This window comes from Pseudomyrmex gracilis, unplaced genomic scaffold, assembly GCF_002006095.1.
Source record: "Pseudomyrmex gracilis isolate BER0280 unplaced genomic scaffold, ASM200609v1 scaffold_842, whole genome shotgun sequence".
Lineage (NCBI taxonomy): Eukaryota > Metazoa > Arthropoda > Insecta > Hymenoptera > Formicidae > Pseudomyrmex > Pseudomyrmex gracilis.
This window is the reverse complement of record NW_018021426.1, coordinates 1-25156: the sequence shown is the minus strand read 5'-3', so window position 1 is coordinate 25156 and position 25156 is coordinate 1. Positions and strand designations below refer to the sequence as shown.

At 33.6% G+C, this 25156-nt stretch overlaps 3 protein-coding genes across 4 annotated transcripts; 2 read left to right on the top strand and 1 right to left on the bottom strand.

The window, feature by feature from the left end:
* The first annotated feature begins 5264 nt into the window (after positions 1-5264).
* LOC109861569 (pancreatic lipase-related protein 2-like) lies at positions 5265-10557 on the top strand. Its single transcript, XM_020441269.1, has 7 exons — positions 5265-5396; positions 6560-6677; positions 7233-7381; positions 7643-7897; positions 8054-8245; positions 8426-8594; positions 8753-10557. Exons 1-7 carry the CDS (start codon positions 5336-5338, stop codon positions 8865-8867), a joined length of 1059 nt encoding a protein of 352 aa, XP_020296858.1. The 5' UTR covers positions 5265-5335; the 3' UTR covers positions 8868-10557.
* Positions 10558-14748: 4191 nt separating this feature from the next.
* LOC109861568 (synaptotagmin 1) lies at positions 14749-20981 on the bottom strand. 2 transcript variants are annotated; one of them, XM_020441268.1, is made up of 10 exons: positions 20610-20981; positions 17380-17482; positions 17126-17248; positions 16816-16961; positions 16635-16727; positions 16287-16481; positions 16025-16201; positions 15553-15804; positions 15159-15375; positions 14749-14812 (listed from the first exon to the last, which is right to left on the bottom strand). In XM_020441268.1, exons 2-9 carry the CDS (start codon positions 17477-17479, stop codon positions 15181-15183), a joined length of 1281 nt encoding a protein of 426 aa, XP_020296857.1. In that variant the 5' UTR covers positions 17480-17482; positions 20610-20981; the 3' UTR covers positions 14749-14812; positions 15159-15180. The 2 variants fall into 2 exon arrangements, with proteins under 2 accessions (XP_020296857.1, XP_020296856.1); XM_020441267.1 differs by having other exon boundaries at positions 16635-16733; positions 20610-20980.
* Positions 20982-23161: 2180 nt separating this feature from the next.
* LOC109861570 (eukaryotic translation initiation factor 3 subunit H-like) lies at positions 23162-24608 on the top strand. Its single transcript, XM_020441270.1, has 2 exons — positions 23162-23603; positions 23755-24608. The coding sequence occupies exons 1-2, from the start codon at positions 23341-23343 to the stop codon at positions 24500-24502; spliced, it is 1011 nt and encodes a 336-aa protein (XP_020296859.1). The 5' UTR covers positions 23162-23340; the 3' UTR covers positions 24503-24608.
* Positions 24609-25156: the final 548 nt, after the last annotated feature.

Here is a 25156-nt window from a genome sequence, read left to right as displayed (position 1 = left end):
GAATGTAGAATAACAACAAGTCACGATTAGAAGGTTGGTATTAATTACAACATGTGTGTATGTTATGATGCTGCAACGTGGAGTTTTTCGTGCGGTGCATCGACCGCATGTGCGTGCACATCACTGTTTTAAAAAAAGACACAATGTGATAGAAAGTCGGAAATACTTGCAACACACTTGAAATTAATGATACGCATGTGATAACTGTCATCTAATCGTTATACCGTCTGTTCTGTCAACGTTGCGCTGAGAGAAATTTGTCGTCTCTCTCGGAATAACGTTGGGAAAAGCACGTTGGTAAAAGTATATTATGAAATCTGAGCAGCAATATGATTACATTTTTCTGAAAAACCTGAAAAAAAGCTTTACATCAGGACTTTATCTCGATGTGCTTGAAAGCAAAACGAATTATTTAATTTTTTATTTTTAATTTACATTTCACACTACATGTGAAATGTAGAAGAAAACAGCACACTAACACATGACATATGTAAATATATTCTTTGCCTCTTATTTGGTTTTGTATTTGCGATAATTTTCTAATCGTGACTTGTCGTGTATGCAAATAATAACGTTGTGTTAAAAAAAGATATTTTACTAATATATTTTATCGTTATTTATATACATAAGTAAAACACTAAATATATAGGTGTATATATATTATATACCTGTTAGAGAGAAAAGTGTGACTATATAGTTTGTTTACTTTTGACCGTTCGTTATTTGTCACTTTGTTCATTACGCCAAAGAAGTTTCTTTGAAAACTCGAAAAATATCTAAAAAAAAAGTACTATAAAACTACTATAAAAAATATAGAATATACAATGCTGTTCGAACAATAATACTAATGTACACTAATACTTATATGCATAGCTCCAGTAATAATTTATGACAATAACTAGATGAAGAAAAGGGTGAGCCGAGATAGAAAAAAAAAAAAAATACAAATTCAAATTTACTGAAAAAAAAAATTTACTATAAATGTTAAGAAAATGTATTTTGCGAACGATCGTTGTTATTGCGAGATCGTTAATTGTTTTCGGCACACCCTGCGGATATTTATGACAATTAGCTTTTATATATGTTCAAAATAACAGATATGCATTTGCTTTTCGCACATTTTAACGACACGATATATATACATATATATATATATATATCGTGTTCAAATAAGAGAATATTTGACTGCAGAAAGTTCTCATGTTTTTGTTTATGTGTTTGCAAAAAATTCGAGAACAAAAAGTTGCCGTTAAAATATTATTTTTTTGAACGCATTTATATAATGCATTTATAAGATGAAAGTGGAAAGCATATATACAAGAATGAAAGTTTAATGACTCATCCGAGATTATGTAACGTATTTATAAATTGTTCTGTTAAAATATTCTTCTGTATTTTTGTGAAAAATTCGCATCAGGGTATTTTATTGTTCCGCAAAAGAAAGAAAATTAGAATTGACAATATTTAAAAAAAAAATAAATAATAATACTCTAAAAATACAGACACACATTCGTAGAATAAGAAAAATAATACATATATTGAGTTACAAAGATGCAGATGACATAAATTGAATATCATATCTCTGATTCAGAGTGGTAAGAATAATGTGTGATTATTGTATACTTATGCAATGTTTAACAGGATTTTAATTTTTAACAAAAAGGTTTTTAATTATACGCATACACGCAAATATGTGACATTTATATGTAAAACAATTTTATTTAATACAAACGTAGCTTTATAATTTAGATTTAACAAACTTTTATATATTAAAGAACCCAAAAACTTATGAACACAAGAAGTTTTAATAATTAGTTAATTCTGTAATTAATTAGTACATTATACTTATCATTCTGAAAGCGGGCACAAATATTTGACACAATTTAAAATCATCTTTAAACTCTGCAATATACTCCTACATGTATATATATATTTTACGTAATATATATGTATATGTATAATGCTGTACACATACTGATATTTATAACTCGATTTGTATACACATCTTCTGGTATATGTAATTAAATAATTATTAATTTTATGTATTTCGATTGAACACGTTTGTGAAATCTCAATTAATTGACAATAACGACGAAAGTTTATGAATGAGTAAAATATGTTTACTCAACGTACTTGTTGTAGTACAACAGTACAATAAATAGACATATATATATATATACGTACACACATACATATATGATAGTAAATTATATATAATAGTAAAAGGAAATTGTATAAAAAAATGTGAAATTCTCAAAGAATTTGTAACATTACGTTTAAAAGAAACGAGAATTTCATTATCGCGAGTATTGTGTGTATTGATCAGCAAGTGTTACTAAGCTTTTCGATGGCTTGATATTACCGAATCAAGTGTAGAGACTCGAAGAAAAATGTTCTCATTGTTATTACTTCTGTGTGTTTGTTTGTGAAATATAGAACGTGTTATAGTCATTATTCAACGCGCTTCTCACCTGAAAACTCAGGTTACCCGTTACATTACGTAATTGCATTGTAATGCAATATTTACACAATTATAAACGAAGTACCAAAGATACGCTATGATTATTATCATTATTAGCAATTAAGTAATTAAATGTGCTATTTAGCCGCAATAAGCCTTACGCTCTTACATGTTTTATGTTTCCGCTAACGCCGAAAAGAATCTTTTTTTTTTTTTTTTTAACAAAATAATTAAGTTCACAGAAAGAAAAATTCTTTTCGCGTTGCGTATTGACTGTTGCTTTTCCTAACATATTTTACTCGTTGAGACGCTTGACACTGTGTTAAAACTTAGCAGACAATAATATATAATATTACTTGAATGTGACAAATTGTTAGGAATACCACCATATAATTAGTGTTACGTGCGTGAATCCAAAGAATTTGCTCTTCCGTGTTGTGCAAAATAACTTTAGGCATTAAAATAATAATAACGCGCATACGCGATCACATCTTCGTGTTCAGATGTTTGATTCTCCAATAAGGTTCCCATAAACATTAATTAAAATTAATGGAACTTTAATCGCGATTCGGTTGTAACAATTCTTTTTTTTCTAAGTTTTTCTATCGAACGATAAATTGCTTCTCAATAGAATATTTGAATAATTATAATTAATGTTTATGGAATGATGCATATATGTATATATGCATATATATATATAAATAATATATATGTATACATATATTTATTTATATACAGAGTGGCCCCTTTCCAAGGATTGTATCACAATTAGGCTGGGCCACCCTGTATATAAGAGAGCACATTAAAGATATGAATGTTTAGAGATACACAGGTGTACCAAACCGCGCGTTATATTAGTTCTTCTCATCGTGAATCGCAAAAAGAAATTAATTAAAACGTGAACAAAACCGATCTTGACAAATACTCGTAATTTATGCAATCCTTTCATTGCTTTTTGCGAGAATATAAGCACTACATTTCAGAAATGTTTTCTAATAATCTTAAAAAAAAAAAAAAACGAAATTACATGTCTGTATACACAAGCAAATAATTAATCTTGACACATTTTTGATTGTTTACTTTAAATCTAGGTCCGCTCTCTGTACTACACGCATAGTCGCGCATAATTTTTACACACCGGTTACTTTATTGTTACACGCCGGTGCAATCTGGCTTGTTATTCATTATTGCGACAATAATTAATTGTGTAAAATATGTATGTAATATTGTAATTTTCAGTGTATTATGTAAATTAAAACACAAGAGATATTATTGACAATAAATCAATCTTTTCAAAATTTGTTTATCCTGAGCGAATCCGCGAGCTGTTCGTCTTTCGCGAAACACAGTTCACATTCTTCAGTTTCGAAAGTTTAGCCCAAAATTATTTATTCTCTTCTAGAGTTGCGAAAATTATTAAGCAAGCTTTGCAAATTTACTTGTTCTACATTTTATATTATGTACACGTCGTTAAACGAGCACGTGTCAATATAAGTTACAATCTTAAAGAAGAAAACATGCAAAAAAATGAGGCTAGTGAAAAAAAAAACAAAAACAAACAGACGTTTCTCATTGAGAAGAGTGTTTCATTGATAATATATTCTCTTTCATCATCCCGTAACCTTTTTAGAGAAATTATGTTATTAAATGCGGCACTTACCTTTGCCATTTGTTGACATCGTGTTTTTTTTTTGTTGTTGCATAATGAACGTAATATTTGCATGAATCGTATATACAAGAAGTCTCATGAGAGAAGTTAAAGAGAAGAACTTGAATTTCTGAATTTTGTGTTTTTTTGTGAACGCAGTGTAATAATTTATTATATGTTACTACACACACACACGGTGATTGTTATAAGCGGACGTCGCTTCAGAGGCGTTTCTCGTATTGCTTAAAGCACAAAGCATTGTTACGGCAAAATACTACATACGTAGTTATGCAGAAAGCATTTCCGCGACATGCGTACATGAAAATTAACTCTCTAATCACATGTGCTGTGAGATTAAATCATAACGCGCGTGAAAGGATGAGTTTATGGTTTCCTAATAAAGTTCGTAATGTATGTGATTTAGATACGTGTCCATAGTTCGAGTCGTTTTGTGAAAATGCAATACCTCATTGCAAAAAGATCAAGTTATAATATCAAGTTTCTCTTCTCTTCTTGAGATATCAAATATTTTTGTTCTTTTCGTACGCTGTATATTAACAAAAAGTATTAAGTATGTTAAATATAAAAACACTCTATCAAAAACAAATACTTTAGCAAAAATGTAACTTTTTTAATCCGTCACAGGATTTCAACGATAAAAATTTTCGACAAATCGCGCGTAAAGAAAGAGTCGGTGTGACAAAAGCAATCAAATGTTTTAATTGTTGTAAAATATATGCGCGCTCTTAAAAAAAAATATCTTAATAATAAGAATTTATTTTTCACGTCTTTTTTTGTTGCAAAGTTAATTGATTAAAAAAATATTAAATGACAAGTGTCAATTTAAAAAAAAAACAGAACATTATAATGCATTCGCATTTCACCGTGTGCAAACGCGGATCGCGTGCGTGGGGTTGCGCGTGAGGAAAATGACGCAGGGGAGATTACATAGGCGTGCTCGCGAAATGGGATGGAAGAGGTATAATACATGTTATAGACACGTGTTCAAAAAGAAAGAAGCGCCGCTGCCGTCGCCGCCGCAAAGAGCGTTCCTCCGGTAGTATATTGTGCTCACTTTCTAAAATCCCCTTCGGGCGAGATATATATCCCCCGATGAGTGTGCATTTTGCAATCGTACGCGTAGCGGCGGGAATCACATCCGAGCAGATTTTTCGCTTGCCGTATAGCTGAATGTTATATCACAAGCGAGGCTCACACCGCGGGAGATGGCGGTTAGTGCTGTGAGATATCTCACTCTCCTTGTGCTCTGCATCGGGCTACGATCTCGTAAGTATATTGAGAGACGTCGTCGCGGCTCCGTGTCTATCGTTTGCGGTTCATCGTCTTTCCTCCAGTTCGAAACGGTTTTCCGTTTTAATTCATTAAGTTGCAAATGTGTGTCTGTGTGCGGTTATTTGAGATTCGATCGATGTACCGACGATCAAATCTCTATGTAAAGATATAAAACACATCTTCAAGATAAAAAAACTTTGTTTTATTCGTTTCTTTTTTTTCAAGCTGTGTCTGTTCTGTGTTCTGTACTTTTACTAAATCTCGTGATACACGTGGTAAGTTACAACACGTGGCTTTTTCAGATTCTGCGAGATATCGCGCGCTTTCTCAAGAACAATATAAATCTTCATCTCTTTGTATTGTAAAAAAGATTTTATTTCAAACAAAGGACACTTGTTCTTTTGGCGCGGTAACTTTACATATAGCGCGCAAATGTTTAAAAAAAACAAAGAGTAAAATTTATTCTTGTAAACAAGTTCTTTTAAACGAGTCTATATATCGACTCTCTAACTTCGAGAATTTACGACGATAACTTTTACTTTCGGTGAGAGCTGTGTGTTTCAACTATGTGAGTACACTTGAGCGAGAGAAAACAAATTATGTGGCTTACTCGTTGAATATATTTTGTCACAGGATGCTGTAATCGATTGTATCTTGTTTTCGGAAACACATTTTCGATAAAAAAAGTGCGGGAAAAATTGAGATAGTCACATAATAATAGCCTTATAGAAACTTATTGGTGTTGTCAAAATAATAATAATATTTTAAACAATAACAGATCTGTATGTTCACAGCAGTGATTTTAATACAATAAATATTATTTCGACCATGACAAAATTTTGTAAGATTAAAAAACTTAATTATAACTACTGATGCTTTGACATTTCAAATTTAAGAGGAATTGAAGGACAAAAGAGAAAGCAGAAATATTATAAGTTTAATTGGTTAGAGAATCCGAAGTATCATCGTGATAAACTAGATCGTCAACCTTCACCCAGTTTTGCGTAGAGTGATATAATAAAAACCTACCGCACGAGACACATAATTCTTATTACACGGTTGATCGAATAACCGACAGTTAAACGTAAGAATAATAGCGCCGCTCATTCAGAAAAGTGAGAAAAATGCTAATAACAGCTAATTGATTATATTTTCAGACTATGCAAAGGCTCAAAACAACAACAAAACCCTTAGGGATCTCTTTAATAGTACGTCTTGTGCCACACCGCCTTACATTTGTCCACATCCACAGATAGAATTCTATCTGTATACCAGGTAGTGTTTATTTTTATGTTAATTTTCTCTAGTTTTTTCTAGTTTTATGTTAATCTTTCTTAGTTTTTTTCAGCTCATAAATACATTCCAATTTTTTTCATTCTTTTTGCAAATTTGGAAATTGTAAATTTTTACGAATATATAAAATACACAAATACAAATATAGAGATATATATATATATATAATCTCGCTTTATTAATTAAGATTATTATATACTTATTATTTACAGAAAAAATAAATATTTGATTTAAGAGTTTATTCGTTAAAATAATATTTAATTAGATGTCAATTATATTTTTGTATTATTTCAAAGAGAGTGAATCGCTTAATGCGGAAACGGTCAATGTTACAACTCTCGATTTCAAGATCACGATCATTTTATCTACTGAAAGCGTGACCTCCTTTTAGACTTACCTTTCTCCCGCTACTGTATCTATAGTATCGTCTGCTCTCACTACCATATCTATATTTAAGTAAAGAATGTGTGTGCGACGCATCGGCGGAAAGTTATTATTTTTATACAAACTATCTTCCGTTTGTGATTTTTTTTTCAGAGAAACCCAAAAAACTCCTCTTCTGTTAGATGTTCGAGACTTCGATTCGCTTCAAAATTCCGAATTTAACAAGAACCATCCCACAAAAATTATTATTCATGGTTTCGGCGGTGGGCGAAACTTAGCACCTAGCACGGATTTACGAAAAGGTAAGATTGCAGTTTTCTAATTTTTGTGTGATATTGAGGACCATATAAAAATTAATAATACAATTGTTTTAATTATTATCAATAACTTTCTTACCAGCGGATAAATAAGAAATATAAACGTGAGTTTATAACACGAGTCGAGCTTGTGATATAAAAATACAAATGCGCGAGAAAACATTGAAGAACACGAAAAAAAAAAAACTAGTAATAAACCAGTAATAAACTTGCAATTATTAGCCATATCGCTACATTCAATTTCAGCATATTTCACGCGAGGCGATTACAATATTATAATTGTGGATTATGGTTCGTTGGTACGCGAGCCTTGTCTATCGCAGATCTCGTGGGGACCGGACTTTTGTTCCCAATGCATCGCTCAGTTAGTGACGTACTTGAAGAATCATCCACGTGGCACAAGGGTGGAAAACATACACATACTCGGATACAGCGTGGGTGCGCATATTGCCGGACTGGTCGCGAATTATTTGCCCGATGACAAACTCGGAAGAATTACGGGTAATTGCTCGTATGCAATCAATTGTTGTTGTCTCGCAAAAATTCAATTTTTTCACACAATGTAATACAATATTATCATTATCTGATTCCAGTCAATTTTTCGATGAAAAATTATTCGCTTAAGCGAATTACATTTTCTCTTGTGTTTTCGCGCAGGCCTCGATCCAACGATATTTTTCTACATGAACGGCAACCGATCGATGGATTTAGACGAGACAGATGCCCATTTTGTGGACGTGATTCACACGGGAGCCGGTATTCTGGGCCAATGGGGACCCAACGGTCACGCGGACTTTTACGTAAACGGCGGCTCGAGTCAACCCGGATGCGCCACTTCTTCCATACTCCGTAAGTGACATTCAACATTATCTTGTGAGCAGTATGATAAAAAAAATCTCGTGAACGATATGACAAAAATCGTGAGCGCAAAAAATAATTCTGAGTAATTCGCTGAGATATGAGAAAAAAGAACAAAAACACTTTTGCATTTTTCTTTACGTATAAAATGTTAGTGATTCTCTCTTGTAGAAACACTCTCGTGCGATCACACAAAAGTGACACCGTACTACATAGAATCAATTACGACAACAAAGGGATTCTGGGCGGCACCGTGCGCAAATCTCTTCTCTTATCTAATCGGATGGTGCAATCCCAAAAGAGAAGAGTACATCTTGATGGGGGAGGATACTCCTCATACGTAAGTATAAATGTTATATATATCGTCACAAAAACTATTAAAACGTTCTGTGTCCGCGTGTGATTTTTCGTGGACGTAGAAAATACAGGTGTAGAAAAATAGAAAAATATTTATATGCATTTGTTTTTTGTTTTTTTTTTTTTTAATAATTGTGATAGAGCGCGCGGCATCTTCTATCTGTCAACAAACGCACACAAACCGTACGCCCGAGGACTGCCCGAAAAAAGCCAGCGTCGGACAAGTCGGAAGCGATCGTCCTCCCGCCAGTATTAAGTCTGCTGAAGCAACTGATCAACATAATTATAGAGTAGAATGTGGATCTGGTCGTTTTTTTTTTTTTTAAGCATCTCGTATTGCTTTTTTTTTACATAGTTATGGCGCACATTGTACATTTGTAGTCGTTAGATCTTGTTACGTCTTTCTTTTTTCTTCGTCCTTTTTCTCTTATTTAAAATATTTTACTTGACTGCTGTAAAAAGCGTAAATTTTGCGGATTTTGCGCCGCGTTAAGACAGCGACGATCAAAATCGCCGTCCAAGCGATGGAATAGATTAAGTATAACAATATGTAATTTATAACTCTCGTGTGTTTTTACTGTATAATTAATTTAAGTCTGTTAGAAATACGAAATATATATTTTTAACTTATACAAAAAGAACTTCCTCTGGTGCGTATGTTTGCGTTAAGAGGCCGTGCAATTTTTTTATTTGTAATTCCGATCTCTTTCTACTTACCGCACACACGTTTAAACTAATGATTACACACACGCGGGTACGTTTGCAACAACATCAAGCCATTTATGTTAACAACAATATTTATTACATAATAATTATTACGGTATAGTAATAACTTCTATAGATTTACAATACATTGTCGCACTAAACCTTAATAGTATGTAATATAATATGCGGTGGAATGATTACAGGTTTTCATCGATACATTCACGTTTCAAATCGGAGTCTCTTTGATGATTCCAATTTAAAAATGGATTCTCTTCGCGCGAGAGTGTTCAAATGTTTTTCCTCTTTCTTCCGTCTTTTTCTCTTTAAAAGAAATGATCTCGTATGGATTGATGATCCTGTCGCAAATGATGCTCGCGACGTCGTCTGCACTAACGTGTACAATATGTGTGTGTGTGTGTGTGTGTGTATACATACATACGTACATACATACGTGAATACACACATTTACGCACATTTATGTCGCAGACAGATCACTGAATTGTTCGCAGGAAAAAGAGAGAGAAAGAGAAAATTAAAGAAAGTTTTGCCATCTAACGGTTTTCCAAAAGAGAATCGTATAGATAGAAGGGTAACTTTCTTTTTCTCTTCGCCGAACTCTTCAGTATCCGTCTTAACGTACGTTGATAAGATCTCGATACACCTACTTAATTTAATGGAATTTACAAACGACGCCCAACGAGCATCCTCCCGACGATATATCACGTTAGCCAAAAGAAAAATGTGTATAAGACAAAATATTACCTTGTCGTCGTCAAAATTGAATCTTGATAATCTCTCTTGATGATACAAACAGTCGACACAGTGCAAAAAGTGTAAATATAATTATTTGCGTTAATTAAAAAAAAAAAGTAACTAACAGGTTTTAATTTTGTTACAGAGAAGAGTTGTTGAAAATCGATTTTTTTCTTGAACCAAAAATTAAAAAAAAAAAAAAATCGAATCAACACTCAATTGCTCTTTTCATTTTATGTTTCTTTTGCTTGCGATAGTATTTCGGTATTTTCAAAGGATGATTATTGTTATTGTGCTGCTCCGACAGTTTTTTTTTTTTTTTTTCAACTACATAATATGGCAAGAGAACGTTGCGTACAGCTGTATACACCGTCGAGCACATATATATATATGTATATATGTATATATATCGTCGTTGCAGCGCGGAACTGAATCAAAAGAGATACAAACGCAGTGCTCATAAAATAGCTTCAATCGCATCGAAGACATTTGTTATCCGCAGACTAAACTACAGCTTTACAGATACTCTCGCGTTCCATTTTTTTTTTTTTTTTTTTTTCTATATACAATTTGTCTTCGTGCTACGTGCTACGTGCTGCTATTCGAATCGGCAAATATGAACGGATTTTTAACATCAGTTCTTCTTTTGCAATGAAGAGATCCGCTTTTCTTTATGCTCTCTTTAATCACTCTTCATTCGCAGAATCGCAGTTGGTCCGCAAATGAAAATTCACTCTCTGAAAAATCATTCTCGCGATGAGAAGCAAGTCGTCATGTAAACCCTTCGAAGAAAATTGCTGTGACTTCAGACACGAGATTTGTATTTTATATATATTCTCTCTCTTTCTCTTTCTCTCTCTCTCTCTCTCTCTTTCTTTCTTTCTCTAGAAGAGATATTATTACTTACATGTAGCACAACACATTCACACGCGCCATGCGCACTCTACACACACATACACACACACACACACACACACATTTGCGGTTGCGATCGTACACTCTCTGCAGTTTTTGTTATTCTTCTTTCGCATTCTGTAAGCGTGCTCGGATGGATCGATCGTGACTGTCTAATGATTATCGCATACTCGCCTTGCATTTTTCCGATATCATCACTTATATATTCTATAACTATCACTCTACATGATGCACTTTGCTTATATCACTTGATCTGACGACAATCTAAAACGCGCTTTATTTCATTTTTGTAATTGAGTATGTTAAATGGTAAATGGTAGTAATCAGTAATCAAATGTCAGTACACACACACAGTGGACGACATTGTAAGATATACAATGGAGTTCTCTCTCTCTCTCTCTCTCTCTCTCTCTTTCTTTCTCTCCTTTCTTAAATTAGACCCGTCCTGTTCAGCTGCACCATTCACGCTCGTTTGCTCGCTTCTCTTTCTCTCTCTCTTTCTCTCTCCGTTAGTATAACGTGAGCGCGTACCTATCTATCTTACTTGTTAAATATGGAAAGTGCAAAAAGAGCTACAGCCGAAGAGAACAGATCCCCAAGAACAGATTACTCGAGATCCCGATTGTGTTCTCAGTCGATCTCAGACGCTGTTTTTTCACTTTGTCTTCAACGATACGTTGATTCACAAATTTTTTTCGTTGAAATGGTTTTAATGTACGGCTGCGTAATTAATAACGTGTCTCGCACATGCTATACTGATCCTACAGTTTGTTTTGTTTTTTTTTACGATAATTGGTCCTGAAGAAACGATAGAACAAAAACGTAGCACAATGTTAGCGTGGGATTCGGGAATTCTCGGTTTTTTTTTTTTTTTTAAGATAAATGAATCGCAATCGCGCGATTAGCGTCGTTACGGACACCGATGTCGTAAATTACGATTGAAAATCAACGCGGATCTTGGTTTTTTTTTGTTTTTTTTTTGTTTTTTTTTTTTTAATTTGTGATACATTACCTTGAATTAATCGATAATTCATGTTCTTTACACAACGCTATTCTACGTATCCTAACCACTTGAACTTGATCTCTGATTTGTGAGTTTCTACATCCGTGCATATTTTGTGTATAGGTATTATAAATGCTATGCGTTGTCGTTTCAGGTGATCGATCTTCTACGATCGATCGATTGCAGAGGAGGCCTCTGATCGGCGATTATCTTTCACATCGCTAAATGAAAAAGATTTATCTTGACACACAAACGAGTAACAAATATCTTATTTCACAATTTCTAGTTTTTTTTTTTTTTTTTTTATCTTCCTTTACCTCGATCGAACGCCAGTGTAGCGATAACAACGAGAACATAAAATTTCAAGATTGCAAATCTTGATAATAGGTATATATATTATATCAGAAACGTAAGTAAGAGATACAAAATGTATATCTGACGATAAGAAAAACAGCTTCTAGCGTTCGGAAAAAATCTTCATAGAAACATTTATGGATAATTCTAGAATAGAATTTTTAAACGAGATTTTTTTGAACGTTTACGTAAACTCGCAAATTAATTTAAAACTTGGAGGTATCAGCATTGCAAAGATGTAGCATATGTATATATATATATATCTATATGGATTGTATATAAATATTCTAATCTCAGTAGGTATATCTCTTTGTTGAGTCTTACACACACATGCGCGCAAACATACAACTATATAACGTTACGCTTTTGTCGTTTTTTCGTAAGTGGATTATGATGATCTGGACGTCCGTAATACAGCTGTTTTTATAATAGAATAAACACACAAGTAGATCACCAAATTAGTTTCGAAACATCGGGAAATGTGGGAAAAAGGACTGATTGTGACCCTTTAGTGACAATATTCTCTCTTTCTCTCTCTCTCTCTCTCTCTCTCTCTTTCTTCTTTTCCTCAACTATTTCTCAAAAACTCCCAGCAAGAAAATCTCTATATAATAAAGTACTTTATAATCTCCATATTGTAACAAGATATAATAGATGTAACGCGTAATTATAATTTTATATACTGAGTAAACACTCTCCTACAATACAAAGCTAAAATCAATAGATATCGCCAAATAGTCCATTCCTCAGTATATCCTCGGTTATTTTATTAACATTATTATATATGACGATTATAATAATAATTATTAGTATCTATCATTAATTATTATTATTATGTATCAAGGAACACGGTAGAGCGTGCAATTCTTATACTTCAAGTGATCATATTTTTTATATGTAGTTTTTTACGGGTAGAGTAAACTCTAAGTCATGTTTCGTTATGGCGCAAAACAATTTGTGTAAAATTCAAATTCGTTTACGTGTGTTGTTTGTAACAAAAATTAAATAAGAAACGTCAAAGAGAAAGCGACAAACAGATTTTTTATAATACGATATAAATGTTACATCTGCAGAAATTAATACTTGCTGGGTAACAATATTGTTTTCGATTTTTTATACATTTATATACTTTTAAATCTAATCTAAGACTTAGCAAAATCTATACAAAAGTGTGTGGAAACTTGAATAAAACAAAATGTGATAACGTGAAACGAAGTAATTTTTTTGTAAGTGTCTAAAAAAGTTATATGTATTATATACATACATTTAGCAAAAATTTGTTAGCACAAACTGAAGAAACGTGAAGCACGTTTTTAATATCTCGAATTATAAATCACTCTAAGTATATTCATCAAACAGAACACACTACCGTATATAATTTTATTATACCATCACTAGAATTCGATATCGCATATATATAACTTCTCTCTCGGGTCATTAAAATTAAAATTATATACATATATCTGTATATATATTTATAATTATATCATAATAGAATGGAGCGAGATGATCAAAAACAAATGATATAAATTACGTACTAGTCTGATGATGGATAGCAAATTTTTGTTACGATTGAAATAGAGAAATCGTAATGTTTATTGTTTGTATAGTTTTTTGTTCATTTCTTCATTCGCTTTCTTTCTTTCTTTTTTCTTTCTTCTTATTTATATCTCATATTGATCGTCGATAAGTTCCGAAATATTCCTCAAATATCCAAAAATTAGTTTTGATCTACTGCTCCTTCAATTGTTCGTCAATGAATGAATCAACGTATGATCAATAACAGAGAAGTCAAATATAAATATATATATATATGTATATATATATATATATATATATGTGTGTGTGTGTGTATAGGCCCGTTCATGATATATATCTAAAACTCGATAATAATTTAACTTCTAAACAATATCTATCTAATTGCAAATGTAACTTGTGATATTTGTAGCGATATTATATTGCTATTTTGAAAGACGACACAACTAAATTGTAATATGTAAAGCTTATGTTATAACATAAATAATTTAGAACGTTTATTAATCAAACTTGCGCTAATCGAGCAAAGATGAAAGCGAATTATTTTGTAAATTTTCAATTATCTGCTCTTCCGCGCGTGTGTTCTCATTTCTTCTCGTTTGATATCTCAAAAAAGGGACACGATTAGTGAAATTTTTCATTTAACGTTACATCAAGAGAGAAGTATATTAGATATACGTATATACAAGACACTACTCCCTTTCCACATGGAAACATATTATTTTTTATGTTAAATTCTTCATGATTTGGTATTTTTTTTATCGTTTAGTTAATCGCGTAAAGTATTAATATATCTATTAAGTATGTATGCATTTGTTTTTTTCATCTTTCTTTTTTGGTATGTGTATTTATATTCGGTTTCTGTTTTTTCTTTTTTCCTCCTTTTATGTCTATTATTCATTCTTTATCGTTTTTGTCTCTCCAATTCAATTATCCTGCAACGAGAGAATCAATTGTCAGAAAATAATTATTACAAAACCTATATTGTTTAAGAAGTAGTTACACCTGAACAAAAGAATGCAAATCAAGAAGAAAAACCACTTAAATTTGTTATGCAATATATGTTTCAAAACGAACAATTTTAATTATTGTCAAGTTTATGTTTATAATCTCCTTATGTTAGAAGCTTTACAGAATGTTAATTTAAGTAAACAAAATATGCAAACAAGCGATCAAAGAATTTATAATTAAAAGTCGAATCGAATAGAGTGTCTCTCTCACTCTCTCTCTCTCTTTCTCTCTGAAACATATTAAATGCTTTTTCAATGCGCATTGTAATACCTTAATTGGAAAGTCAACATTTTTAATCCTTCTTATCTCCGTCTTCGGGATCCTTCAACGTGTGCCACTGAGCGATCGGACGCCTGGGGGATGCCAGCATGTCTGACCAATGTCTCAATTCTGTTCCGCTCGCGTTGTATCCCAAAATCACCTTTCCAATCGGCTCTGATGTGCCGATACGATCATAATCCACTACGGTGACGACAAGTTGTACTTTCTGAAAACATTAATTTTCATTTGAATCAATATATTTAATTTTAAATTTACTTTTTGAACAATATTTCGCGCGCTTGACGAGCTCTCAGGAGCTTTATTATGTCTTTTAATTTTGAATTAAATTATTAGTCTTATTTCGATTATTTGTGTTTAAATAAAAATAAAACTTTCTTCATACCTGTATCTGCTCGAAGGGTACCTCAAAGGTGAATGATTCGTTGTAATATGGATTGAGAGTGCACTTCTTGATTGACGTTTTCTTCTTCTTCAATCTCTTTCCATTTTGCATCAACGCAATTTTTACATAAGGATCTGAGAGCCCGCCGACGTCCATTTTCTTTAGATTCTTGGCTTCCAGAATAACTACCGTGAGCTTCCCAGCCGTTGGTACATATCTCAATGAGAAGCAAATGTCTCCTAGTTTGTTATCCTGCAATTGACAGAAACATCTTGTTATTTGATATTTTTTAATATGCAATAAAATTGCAGGCGCTATTGTCTCAATGTTACAAAAACTGTATAACTTTATCGATTTATATATACATATGTAAGATATCTATATCTCGTGTTATATCTTTTATTTTTTTTTATTTTGACATCATACATTGCTATTGAGATTTGGTTGTTTTCACATTAATCGATTGACTGACCTGTCCGCCCTCGCCTTCAACACTCTGCAACTCCCTCCACTCCTCAATCGTTTGTGCCAAGTCTACTTGACAAAGCGGCACTTTAACTTCGCCAATTTGATCGTGTTTTGAAAATCGATCAAAGTCGAAGATCGCGAAGACCAGAGTCTTATTCATGGCATCGGCATAAGGAACGCTCTGCACAAATATATACACAAATATACTTATTAACAACAATAAATAAATAATCATACCCAACTAAATAGAACTTCTATTAATAGACCTTAAACGTGAAAGTTTCGTTGAAGACGGGACTCAATGTCTTCCTGTGAACTTTAGTCTCGAATTTTTTCTTCTTATCCGGCAACAGATACACTTTTACATATGGATCTGAAGTGCCGCCCATATCCAATGCCGGCAGTTCTTCCGCTTGTATGACCGTTACGGCGAGACTGTTCGAATTAAAGTCGTACTCGAGCTAAAATCAAAAAGCATAGGTTTGTTTATGTATATTTTATTTTTTGTTTAATTATTTACATTATTCAAATATAGGATACGCATGCAAAATGTAAATAGGATTAAAAATAAAAACAATAACTGTGTATTAATATAATATAAGTTTGTCTTAAACCTTGTATTGCAATTTTCCGAGTTTAACTTCGCTTTGCTTGCTCTCGGCTTCATCCGGTTCTTCAGCATTATCAGTTAATTCTTCCATATCCGGCTGGACCTAAACACGTTGAAGTGGATTCCCCGAGTGTAAAATGTATTTCTAACGTCTACATAAAGTCCACGGCACACCAAATACGTACCTTATCCTTGTACGTGCTACCCAGAAGCTGCACGGACTTCAAATCCACTGCACCTTTCAAACCTTTCTTCCCATCTTTGGAGCGTCTTTTGCGACAACATCTTCGTATACAGCAGAAACAGATTCCGAGAACGATTATGCCTACCGCTATTTAAAAAAGACACAAACATATGTGTAATATCTCATCTCAGTCCAAATGTTTCTATGTACGCTTTTTTTTTATACAGTATATTTATAATATATTTAGTACTTACAAAAACTAATTAATACTAAAATAATCTAAAATCTTGCATCACATTTTTTTTCATTACCTATTAAAATAGCAACAAGACCCCAAGGTGGTATTCCAAGTTCTTGCGCGATTTCTTTCCCCAAAATTTCCGCTTTTTCCTCAATAGTTTTCGGCGTGGTAGTTGACGCACTAAGTTCTGTTCCTGAAAACAAAATTAAAATATAAGATGTATGTTTATAAGTTGTATGAGAGAGATAGATGTAATCATATTTATTTGAATGTAGCTCTTGCAAAAACAAAAAAAAATAAGGTAAGACCCAAATAGTTGCTCACCACTTTTATCTTCCTGGTCTGTACTGGAATACACGTAAAAGTCCGTAACGCCGCTGTCATCTTCATTCTTGGGGTTCACTTCTCTCTTGAAGGGTGGCATTTTCTTTACATCAGAAAAAAACACAGACAAATATATTATTATATAAATTCATAATTTTCAAGATAATTGCGTTTAGATCTTTTAAGCGATAAATAAGACAGTTTCATTTCTGCGTGTAATATACACACATGACTCGCGACTAAACAATCCGGATACTACTCTGGCGATTTTGTAATCTACGAGGTCATTTCCGCGCGCCGCATGCGTATCACAAAACTTCAGCTGTAAGTATGAAAAACGTCATACGCACGATGCATACGCACACGTATTTGCGTGCGCGACGCGTTACCTCACAAATATATCATTTACAACGTGTAGAAAATAGAAAATAACATAAATGTTAATATAGACAAACAGCAGCTGTTTGTAAACGTTTTATAGTTGTTAACACTGACATTGGTCTTAATGTGTGCACACGCACACACACAGTGAAACTTTACATTCTTATATCATTTCTATTTTATCAGGAGTTTTCTATGAAATCTCTAAGACCGATAGTTTATAGTCAAATTTTGTATTTAAGATCGTTTTAAGTTCATCCTCAGACGCTCGACTCTGTGGCCGAGAAATAAAAAAGTATGGAACCTCAAGATAAACTCAAGAGACAATCTGAGATACAAAATCGGACTATATGTGTGAATCGCGGCTTGAAGATTATATATTTTGCGCACAACATCCAACAAAAAAACCTCATGACATGGTCAGCTCTGTTACTTTGACATCTTGACTTCCCCTCTTTTTACACCTTTCATTAATGCGGGGGCAGTGCTTTTGTTAAAAGGTTGCTGAGACAAGGTTGATAAGAAACAAATATATGCGATATATTATCGAACAATGCGTGGGAGTTTCGTGTGTCATTTACTGATCCATATCTTTACACTACAAGAAATAATAAATAAAAGACAGTTAAAATGTAAAAAAACGGTTTTATAATGTAAGAGTATCGTGAACAAATCTTAGGAAATTAATACGACAAACTTTGCGTGTGCGTCTAAAATTGTCGCGAGATCGAAGAGGAAATTAGATCGTGTCGGGTAAGATAGAAAATATCTCGCGAAATAAAATATACATTTGTTCTTTCTCCTGGCTTCTCGATCAGAATTAATGACAGGATTTTATTTATATATAACTAAAGCACACCCACACATAAATACACAATTCCGTTTAAATGAAAAAAAAACAAAATCAAATTATCTGATAAAAGGTTACTTATGTATCAATCATTTAAAAGTGTATATAAAATGATTCATCTGTTGTTCGAACTTAAAAAGAATGTCAATTTTTTTTTAAATAATACATATATAGAAACAGAGATGGAAAGAGAAAGCGAGAGAGACGTACGGTTTTTGTGTATAGCGGTGCGTACTTTTTTATTTTGTACGCACACTTGAATACGCGTACAAAGGAAGTGAATGTGCAAGAGATCAATACGGATAACTTTCATAGATGCACACACATGTACACACACATACAAACACATATACCAGACTTACTTATCTCAGTCGCGAGTTTGTTCACAAAATATATATCTATATCAATGTTTTTGTCATGATAAAAGCGAGTAACTTTTATAAAGAACAAGTTGAAGCACAAGTTAAACTTCACTTCAGAAATGTTTCTCTCAAAAAGCCGAAAATAAAAATTCAAATAAGCTTACGTGCAAAGTGAAAATAACTGTAAGAAAGAAGTAAGAAAGAATTATTTATCATGCAATTATCTCTCTTGTATCACAATTGGGAGTACGTCCGTCTCACTCTTGTGAAGTAAATATTCTCCGCAAAAGATCAATATATACTTTATCTTATATATAAAACCACATCTCAGCGCACACAATCTTGATTAACACTCACTTAAGAATAATATTCCTTTCATTCATTTGTTTAATAATATCCCTTTTTGAAAAATTTTTGTTTTTAATATTCTAATATCTACATTTGAGTACGTATATACGTATGTATATTTTGTACACATTGTACAAAATATGATACAACTTTTAATTATATATTCATAGAACTGCAAAAATTACTATAACGTAAGATAGAAACATTTGATAACGCAGAAACATTTTCAAATGTAACGCTCAAAACCGAAACATAATAAGAATAGAATACGTTTGAACTGAGGGTCATTCGACTACCGAGTGGTTTACATTCTCTTCAAGGACAATTTTATCACGACTGTTCTCTCTTAGAGCGTTCAACGTATCTTTTATGAATGGACACTCCACGATTAGCTGTAATATACGTAAAAAAAAAAAAAAAAAAAACGCTAGTTACGCGAGAGAGGGAAAAACAAACGTTCGCCTTCGCTAAAGTAATACATGTAATACGCAACAATGCGCTTCTTCTAGACTGTTACCTTAGCCTATTAAAGAAATAACTATCACAGAAGTGGTCACAGAAAGTAGCACGTGTTACATTCTACAAACGTACAAGTTTTCTATTGTGCAAATTTCTTGAAAATTTGATGTAATATTTAATATAATTACAGTGTTATACACATGCACATCTACACATATATACGCAATCGCATCACTGTTGCAAATTTTATAAATAATCAATTCTATAAAGAATTTATTTTGAAAAATTAAAGTATATTAACTTAACTTTCTCAATCCTTTTAAGAAATATATATATATATATATATATATATATATATGTATAAGTATACATAAATAATAAAAACAGTACACATGCACTCGAAAAATCGCACTTAAAAGATAAGAAAATGAATTTGTAAAAAGATGATAGCGAGAGAAAAAAAAGTGGGAGGCATCATACACATACACGTATGCAAATTAACTAATAAATTAATTAACTACTATATTGAGAAAAAACAAAACATATTTATTTCACTTTAAACATATATTTCGCGTTTATTAAATTTGTGTTTGAAAGTCTCTAGCATTTTTAGCACACATCTCGATTCATAGAAAATAAAACGTAGATAGAGACCGAGATGATAATCATCGAAGGGGCTCATTTGCATGCTGCCGAAGTCGATCGGGAGAGATACATGTTTAGTCGCGTCTTCACGAACGGTGGTTAACGGTTTTTCTTAATTTTATATTTTTTACGAGATTTTCATTCCGGTATAATGTACGTTCTCTTTCATCCAGATTGATACTCACGATATCAGGAGCTCCTTTTTCTCACACTCTGTCTTTCTCTCTCTCTATCTATCTCTCTTTCTCTCCTCTCTTCTCAAACTGCTGCTTTCTCCCCTGGGCGTTACTCTGCGGCGGCCTCAACTCCGATTGTAACTACTTGTGGACCCCCCGCGCGTATCGTGACCAACTGTACGGATTCGAGATGTAATATGCGGAGCGAATTTTTGAATTACTACACGTTTATATTTGTTTTACAAGCGCATGGCGCTGCGTTGTTCGCGACGACGATGGCGGATAGATAGCTGAGGAACAGAAATCTATCCTGCCGTACAACCACGATGGTCTCTCGTTGACGAAAACGACGGGACGAGCCGAGTGCGCCTGATCAGTACTGGTAAACGCGAATATGGCCGCCGACGTAAATCGATAAAACACGTTACGTTTTCCGGCGGCGTTTTGACGCGCTCGGAGCCGACGCTCTGCGTCGTTCTCTCGACACCCTCGCCCCGCCCTCGAATTAAAATCCGGTAACGACGACGGCGACGACGACGACGACGACATCAAAGAATAAGCGGCAGATCTACGTCATCGATGCGCGCGGACGTTCGATATAAAAGCGACTTCTTCTTCTTTGTTTGTTTGTTTTTTTTTTTTTCAAAACACCTCCGTCATTCTGGCAATAATAATCGTGTTTTTATTAATGACATCAGTTCAATACTTTTATCACCGGTGTTGGTAATTTTAATCGGCGATCGATTCATTTGCTTCTCGCTACAATGAGACAGCAGGACGAAGAACAGGTGGCGTCTCAAAAATATTCGAACAAATTGAGAGAAGGAGAAAGACACTAATTATATCATACCTTTAATATATATATATATGTTTTATCTACAGTTTTTAAGATTCGGAATAAATCTCTAGTTTTGAACTGATTTTTTTTTGTGTCCTCGGCGGGTGTACATTGTAACATATGTATACTCTCTCTCTCTCTCTCTCTTTCTTTTTCTCTTCGCAATTTCTTTTCAACCACTTGACAAATCGCTTTCTCGTACTACAGAAATAGAATAAATTCTTTCACAGAAATTATACGTAGGCGTTTTAATTAGAATACTCACTCCTTTTTTTACTGGGATTTTACGTATTAAAAATGTATCCGAATAAATAACGTCATATTCTGCAACAAAATGTTGTAAACTATTGTTATATACATATGTATACATGTATATACAATATATATACGCTGTATTTGATTTTTAAAGAAAATTTAAATAATTTTGACGACAGCGATAAGCTGCGATGCGATATAGAATTATTGATCGCAAGTCACAACATTAATATAATCTAGAGCTTGCATGCAAATAGACGACGATTCTTCTCAAGAGATGGAGCACTGTGATTAGAGAGAAATCGATTCGTAATTTTATTTTCATTCACATAGCCGAGTACAGAGAGAGAGAGAGAGAGAGAGAGAAAAAATTGCTATATAAAGCTTCGCGTCTATGTAAATCTCTTTTCTGGAAATAGAAATAAACTATAGCGAGTACTATGCGCGTTATTTATCTATTTATAGGATCTAAATAACATTATATCGGGTTCAAGACTGCTGGCCAAGGTGTCTTTCTCGCAATGATTTTTCACATTTGATAATAAAATTTAAAAAAATTTAATTGAATTAAATTTGAATTTCCACGTGTGTATTAACTTTCACATGTTTCTAAAAATATACAATATTTCGTACATACGTTTAGCTTCTCTATTGACTGTTAATTCTCTACCAATTAAACACATGAAACAAGAGCTTGTAATTGTTCTAAGTAATATTGTTACGTTCTGATCTATAGAAACAGTCGAACCATGTAGGTGTAAACTGTGATATTGACTGATTTTTCTTTCAATACGCGAACTTTTCAAAGTCGAGCTGCGCAAAGCGAGCGAAATTTTTTCAATCCGCGAACCAGGTCAACGGCTTCGGCCGATATATTATTGCATCCCGTCGGGTTTATAAGAACCAGTGAAAAACTATCAAATTGTTCATTTTTTTAAAAATAAACAGACACATTCAGGTCTTTTTTGTGACAAATTAACAACATATTTCATCGTGTAAATTTGATGTTTTTTAATATTTTTTGTTTCGCGCGCGCGTCGTTTCGCGGGGTCGTGGTTTTTCTCAAGAAATGTCTCTTTCTTTCTTCATCTTCTAGGCTGCGTTCGAGAACATCACTCGTATGCTCACACGAGCGTCATTCTATCTATGTTTTTATATCTAATTAGTGATAAAGATAGAATGACGTTCGTGTGTGACACACGAGCGCTGTTCTCGAACGCAGCCCTACTGTTGCTCGTGCTTTTCACCATCTTCGATCAACTTGATCGATCGATTGCTATTCAATCGCGATACGATTGATCGGCTCCAACAGAATCGATCGATTGAGTTGATCAAAGATGGTGGAAACGAGCATGCTCAATTTTGTGTTTTATTTTTCTGCCACTTAGTCGACCAAGGCGCTGTTAATCTTTATTACAGCATAAAAATATCGACTAGCAATTCATTAAATTAAATAGTCATATTTCCAAAGTGAGGTTAATGTGTGTCTGTCCATTGCCTGAACCTTCCAGGGTCACGGTGCCATAATTGCAAAGAAGGTTAATGTGCGTATACATTGTCTGATATTGCCGCTTGTCAAAGTGCCAAATAAGAGAGCTAAACAGATTGCGAATCAAAAATCGAAAAAGAAATTAAATCCAAGCGAAGATGGTGTCGAGAGCAACGTCGAGAAGAATTCCCGAAGCGGAACCGCGAATAGATTATGTGCAATGCGACGGCCTGGTGGTGATGAAAATGGTAAAACACTGTCACGAAGAGTCCTCGAGTAACATGGAAATCGCACAAGGTGCTCTTCTCGGCTTGGTTGTACACAATCGTCTTGAGATTACAAACTGCTTTCCTTTTCCTAAGAACGATGAAATTATGGATGAGGAAGAATATCAACTTGCTATGATGCGAAGACTGAGATGGTTAGTACTTGTATGTGAAGTGAAATAACACTCACTCTAAAAAGCTTGCCAAAGTTGTTTGACGTTTTAATGTAATGAGATGTTACAAAATTGTAAATTATTATTTTTTAACATAAAGCAAAAACAATGATTTATTTCTCATTCTGTGTAGGGTGAATGTCGATCATTTTCATGTTGGTTGGTACCAAAGTGCGGATGTCGGCAACTTCTTGAATCTGTCTCTCCTGGAATCACAGTATCATTATCAAACTTCTATAGAAGAATCGGTTGTTCTAATTTACGACACAGCAAAATCAGCCAGAGGTTTCTTGACACTCAAAGCCTATCGTCTCACTTCGCAAGCCATACAAATGTACAAGGAAAATGAATTTACTCCGGAAGCTTTGCGCACATTAAAAATAGGATATGAGAGCCTCTTTGTGGAAATTCCAGTAGTGATAAAGAATAGTAACTTGACAAATATTATGATGTCCGAACTAGACGAAATGATTCCTGAAGAGCAAGGTACCAAGTATTTGGATCTAGGAACTGCTAGTGTATTAGAGAATCAGTTACGATGCCTGATGGATCGGGTGGACGAGCTGAATCAAGAGGCCATGAAATTCAACAGATATCAGCAATTGGTAGTTCGACAGCAGCAAGACAAAAACAGGCTGCTGGCCAAAAGAGCTCAAGAGAATGCTGCTAGAGCCGCGAAAGATGAACCACCACTACCCGATGACGATATTAACAAATTGATGAGACCTTTGCCAGTTCCGCCAAGATTAAATCCAATGATTGTTGCTGGACAAATTAATACATACAGCGAACACATTTCCCAATTCTGTTCTCAAAGTTTAGCAAAATTGTACATCACTCAAAGTCTACAAAACGCAAAGGAAGCTAAATCATCCCATTGAAAAACTACTGTACATGTTGTGAATGTTGACACTAATTAAGTATTTATAATATTTACAACATTGAAAAAAATAAACAGCAAAGACTTAACTAGAATTAAAAATAAAAGGCACAATTTTTCAAAGAAATAGGTGTGTATTTATTTTATCTCTTCAGGTTGAGTATTATGAATTGATCAAAGCACAACGTATGTACATACTGTGTATGTAAAGCAGAGAGAAGACTGTGATGAACCGCACAGTTGTGGACATAGCACGGAATAGAACCATGTTCACGTTTGAACATAACTTACGTACCGACAACTCGTTCGTACACATGACTACTTAGTTGCCAATGTGCACCACCTATAGACATAGCGCTAGCTTACAGAGCGGAAAAGCTATTACAGTTTTTCATATAATCCTGGCCGCTCTCAGTCTTCTCTCTGCTACTGGTTTCCGAGCTGTTTGGAGCTTTTATCTTTTATTATCCACTGCTTTTGATATACAATGCTGAACGGGATTCGACTCTGAGACTGCGCATGCGACACATCGTGCTTCCTGCATCCCGTCCTTCACAGCCTTTTAGTTGCGCTTTTGCAAGTATTTTCCTTTCTTACTGCTTTTACACGCACTTATTACAAGTAAGTACGTACTTCTGTCTAATACTACCCGCTT

What these genes read in the sequence shown, in the direction of transcription:
- LOC109861569 (XM_020441269.1), top strand. Translation starts at nt 5,336, where the DNA reads ATGGCGGTTAGTGCTGTGAGATATCTCACTCTCCTTGTGCTCTGCATC. An exon ending in TAGCACGGATTTACGAAAAG is followed by an intron (nt 7,382 to 7,642) that starts GTAAGATTGCAG and finishes ATTCAATTTCAG; the next exon opens with CATATTTCACGCGAGGCGAT. An exon ending in CAAACTCGGAAGAATTACGG is followed by an intron (nt 7,898 to 8,053) that starts GTAATTGCTCGT and finishes GTTTTCGCGCAG; the next exon opens with GCCTCGATCCAACGATATTT.
- LOC109861568 (XM_020441267.1), bottom strand. Translation starts at nt 17,479, where the DNA reads ATGCCACCCTTCAAGAGAGAAGTGAACCCCAAGAATGAAGATGACAGC. An exon ending in TCTTGTTGCTATTTTAATAG is followed by an intron (nt 16,962 to 17,125) that starts GTAATGAAAAAA and finishes TTTTTTAAATAG; the next exon opens with CGGTAGGCATAATCGTTCTC. An exon ending in TCGGAAAATTGCAATACAAG is followed by an intron (nt 16,482 to 16,634) that starts GTTTAAGACAAA and finishes TTTTGATTTTAG; the next exon opens with CTCGAGTACGACTTTAATTC.
- LOC109861570 (XM_020441270.1), top strand. Translation starts at nt 23,341, where the DNA reads ATGGTGTCGAGAGCAACGTCGAGAAGAATTCCCGAAGCGGAACCGCGA. An exon ending in ATGATGCGAAGACTGAGATG is followed by an intron (nt 23,604 to 23,754) that starts GTTAGTACTTGT and finishes CATTCTGTGTAG; the next exon opens with GGTGAATGTCGATCATTTTC.